Source organism: Chrysochloris asiatica, unplaced genomic scaffold (assembly GCF_000296735.1).
Source record: "Chrysochloris asiatica unplaced genomic scaffold, ChrAsi1.0 scaffold00066, whole genome shotgun sequence".
NCBI classification, from domain to species: domain Eukaryota; kingdom Metazoa; phylum Chordata; class Mammalia; order Afrosoricida; family Chrysochloridae; genus Chrysochloris; species Chrysochloris asiatica.
Window position 1 is genome coordinate 10,719,700 of NW_006408584.1, and position 4,946 is coordinate 10,724,645.

The window sequence follows — 4,946 nt, forward strand, 5'->3', positions numbered from 1 at the left end:
AACAATTTAACAACAGCTTATATTTATGTTCTGCAATACCTAGTGAAACCAGCAGAGGGAGCCCAAATAATTTTTAAAAAGCTTACCTATATTTCAGTTGAACTTTAAACTTTAGATCAATAAATTGTTGTTTCTGTTAAGTGACTTCAAGTCAGTTCTGACTCATAGCGACCCTGTATACGGTTTCCGAGGAGCAGCTGGTTGGTTTGGATTGCCAACCTGTGGTTGGCAGTCCAGAGCTGATTCTACAGCACCACACCAGGAGTCAATAAATAGCGGGATACAAAGTAACAACAGCAAAACTTCAGGGAAGTGGTTTTTAAACATTTTGGTCTTGCACCCATTTCAGAAATTGATGCAAGCTATTATCACACCACACACTGCACTTTGTATGCAATTTCACCGTTCAAACACCTGCTGAAGCTTGCCTACCCTGGGGCTCTGGTTAAAACGCATGTAAAACAACAGGGAAAAAGCCAAACTGTAAAATAGATGAAACAAGGGTGTGCTTGTAGCTTCTCTCAGAAATAGAAAATATAAGGAATAAGTGTGGGGAGTAGATACAGGAAAGCAAAATTAAATAATGAAGATTAAGCTCTGATAGTATCATGGTTCGAGTCAGGCTGCTAACCTCAAGGTCAGCAGTTTAAAACTACCAACCGTTCCCACGGGAGAAAAATGAGGCTTTCTGCTCCCATAAAGATTTACAGTCTCAAAAACCCTGTACAGTGTCGCTATGCATTAGAACTGACTCCACAGCACTTAACCACTGCCACCATGGCAAATTCATCAAATTTATTACTTCAATGAGATGGAAAAATTAAATGGAAAAAATCTCCTGGTATCGCTCTGGAGTATGTTGCACATGGTTGTGAGTGAAAAATTTATTTAATAAAAGTACAAAAAGAATGATGAAAAAAGGCATATACTACATCATCCAGTATATTTCACTCACTTTTCTGGTTTTCGATTTAGCTGCATGTCATTTTAAAGATGTGTGCTTCATAACATTTCCTCAAAAGGAACTGTGGAGAAATGGTGGTGAGGGGAGAAGTGTGGTAGGAAGGGCACAGGCAATAACAAATCCTTACTTTGCAATCCATTCTGCAAAGTTTTCCTTCTTGAACAGTCAGATCTCCAGGAGCCTGCACAAAGTGAGGTCTGAAGAATCGCTCCTGAATTGGTTCATTTTCGTCTCCACTATCTCTGGATCTTGAACGAGGTCTTAAACAAGAGAGGGAGATAGAGAGACAGATGAGTTACTTCCAGGCGTTTATACATTTTCTTATAATAAAAACCCTCCGCTGCCAAGTTGATTCTGAGTCTTGTAAAGATTTAGAGCTTTGGCCACCTTAAACAGAGTTGCTATGAGCCAGGACTAACTCAACAGCACACAACAATTTTGTTTCCATAGCATAAGCACTGGACTGTGATCTGCAAGGTTCAAGGTTTGAGCCCGCCAATAGCACCGTGGGAGAAAGATGAGGCTTTCTGCTCCCTTGAAGATTCAAAGCCTCGGAAACCCTATAAATGGTTGCTATGAGTTGGAACTGACTCGATGACACTTCACAACAATAATAGTATAAGTCATAGAGGAGCAAATAAGAAAATATGGGATAAAATATTAACATGTTTTTTTCTAAATATTTTTAAAGCTTTATGATAATTAGCAGTTGTTGTTATGTGCCGTGGAGTCGGTTCCAACTCATAGCGACCCTACACAGGGTTTCAGAGGCTGGAAATCTTTACGGGAGCAAACCACCTCATCTTTTTCCCGTGGAACTGCTGGTAGTTTTGAACTGCTGATCTTGAGGTTCACAGCCTGATTTGTAATCACTACGCTACAAGAGCAGTAGTTGTTCAATAGAATATTTTTCAATAGAAATTACTGTAACTAACAAATATTTTTCAATAGAAATAACTATAACTGATTTTAAACTTGTGGGATATAATAAATTTAATAATATAAAAAAAATATGATAATTTTCTAATCCAAATTCCTTTCCATATTAACCAGGAAACATTAACCTTTAGGGAAGATTTATCAGTTATCCTTACACTTCAAGATATTTTTTGAAATTGAGCATATATATCTTAGATTTTGTACATTTCTCTCTTTTAAATCTATTGTTTTGTTGTTGTTGTTATTAAGAGCCATCGAGCGGTTCCAACTCATTGTGACCTTGTGTAGGGTTTCCAAGGAATGGCACCTTAAGAGCAACAGAATTTTTTTAAAACTATTGTTTTGGTAAACTTTTTAATTGTGAATTGAGTGAAAGTTTACGGAGAAGATCATCAGTTTTACACTAATCATAACAACAGCCATCCTGCTCCCTCCCTGTGATTCTTATTTCCATTTCACCCTCCTTCCTATCTCTTCCCAACTTTGTCCCTAGGTAAATGTTGCCGTCTGATTGTGAGTGATTGACTGTTCCATGGTGAGTGCACCTTAATAGTGTTTTGTCTCCTCTATATAACTAGGTACTGCATGACTGAAAATTGGGCCACTAGGGTGAATCCCGTTCCAGTCCTGAAGGGTGGTCAAGAGCCATAGTGTCCAGTTTCTCCACTCTCTGACCAGTAAGATCAATCTTTTTTTTATAATTTTGAGTTTTGTTCCACGTTTTCTCCCTATCTGGGGCATTCTAATGTGATCTATTTCAGAGCAGTTGGTAGTGGTAACCAGGTACCATATAGTTCATCTGGTTTCTGAGTCATGGTAACTGATGTACACATACATGTTCCACTGGTCCACTGGACTAGTTGATTCCAAGCATATTCAAATTTACACCACTCTTCTTTTTTCCGCACATGGAGAGATGAATAGTTTGCACCTTAAATAGCCTTTCATAAGCTTTTAAGATCGTCGTAGCAACTCACCAAAGTAGAATGTGGACTATAACATTACCCTTGTGGGCTATATTATGCCAATTGAACATGGTATCCTGAGACTATGGTGTGTCCCCAGGCCCAGCATCTCAAGAACAAATAGAATTTAATGTAATTTCAAGGAAGATATTATGCATAGGACAATGTTGAATACTAGTTGTCAGTAATCACTAGAAGACAGTTTCAAAAACTATATATAATTGTATTTATTTTGCTGTGGTTGCTGAGAATAAATACAGTAAAATTATATACTAATCCAACAGTTTCTTTTTATTTTTTTAACTGAATTTGGGTGAAAGTTTACAGAGCAAATTGGTTTTCCATTCAACAATTCATACACATTTTGTATTGAGACATTAATTGCAATCCCCTCAATATAAAAGCACTCTTCCCACTTCCTTCCTGTGTTTATCATATTTGCCTCTGTTCTTCTGTGCCTTCTGAGTTTTTCCCTGGGCAAATGCTGACCTTTTGATTTCTTATGGTTGATTTTTCTGCATACTCAACCTCTCTGGTGTTACCTGATCACTTTATAGGCCTCTCTATCAATTGGCTGAAAGTTGAGACACAAGGGTAAGTTCAGTTCAGGCTTGAAGGTTGTCCAAGGGCCATAGGGTGTTTCACTCATCTCTATCAGAGTAGTAAGCCTTGTCTTTTTTATGATTTTGCATTCTAGTCCACATTTTTCTCCCATTCTATCCAAGACCTCCTACTGTGATCCCTTTCAGAATGGTCAGTAGTGGTAGCGGGACACCATCGAGTTCTTCTGGTCTCAGCGTTGTGAAGTCTGGGGTTCATTAGTTCATGGCCCATTAGTTCTATGGACTAATTGTTTCCTTACATCTTTGATTTTCTTCACTCTTCATTGCTTCAGACAGGGAGAGACCAATAATTGTACCTTAGAAGACTGTTCACAAGCATTTAAGATCCTACTCTCTATTCATCAAAATGGGATGCAGAACAAAGTCTTTGTGGACTATGTTATGCCAAGTGAATTTAGTGTCCCCTAAGGTTATGGTCCTGAGTCCAAAGGCCCAGTGACTCCCTCAAGACATTGAGTACGGTTTTCACATGTACCACTTAGTGACACTGACTATATTCTGAGTTAAGCAACCATTCTAATTTTCTGAGTTGTTACTACTTCGTTAAGATAAACTCACTGTCCTCTAAGGTTACCATCTGATCTTTGGAGTTGCTGTTGTCCCATATAGACTTGATCCCATAGAAACAGTTCTCAAAAGAGCATGGTGCTCAAGGCAAACATTTTTTCCTAGTTACGCTGAACTATTGTTTGGGTTTAAGGCTTCAGGGAATATTTTTAGTTTTAAAGCAATTAGCTAGCAATAGTGGAACAAACATAAGATTACAGTACAACTGGCTAATACTTATCAGCTTATTTATATAGTTTACTCTTCTCCAAGTACAAATCTAATTTATAAAAATTTAAATCTTAATTTGCTCTTCTAGGAGCACAGCCATATGGAAAAGCTTAAATGCATTGAAATACGTAAGAAATGTAGAAGAGAATAATATAAAAGAATGAACTTGGTACTAAATCTGTGGAGTTTAAGCCATGAATACAGGTCTTCCTGCGAACATATATTGCCACAGGAACGTTAGAATTAAATTTGGATGTTCTCAAATGCCAGGAGTCTAATTCAAATGTTAGACAAATGGCTCAGTGGACCCAGTCACATGAGGAGATGTAGACATGTCGCTGGTTTGATGGTCACCCAGTGTTTTCTGCTCACACACTGTGTCTTCTATTTAACAAAGGGGTTTGTATCTATGTCCTGGTAGCTTTTAGTCAGAACTATTTGAAGGTGCTCAGTCTGTAAAATATGCTCACATTGCTGTTAAATGCCATCGAGTCGGTTCTGACTTATAACGACTCTGTATAGGGTTTCCAAGGAGTGGCTGATGGGTTTCAACTGCTAATCTTGTGGTTCATAGTCCAGTGCTGATCCTACAATGCCACACCAGGTGTCCAAAATATGTGCATAAGAACCTAAATTCACAGACTAGTTGACTTACTGTATCCTTTTTTTTTTTTTTTT

General features: G+C 38.0%; 1 protein-coding gene across 1 annotated transcript in view; it reads right to left on the reverse strand.

Moving 5' to 3' along the window:
- The window catches only part of PALLD (palladin, cytoskeletal associated protein), a 646,823-nt gene that overhangs the window by 17,532 nt on the left and 624,345 nt on the right, over positions 1 to 4,946 (reverse strand). Inside the window, exon 16 of the mRNA XM_006864536.1 lies at positions 1,092 to 1,224. Within this exon, the coding sequence (XP_006864598.1) occupies positions 1,092 to 1,224 (133 nt within the window). The remainder of the gene's footprint in view (positions 1 to 1,091; positions 1,225 to 4,946) is intronic.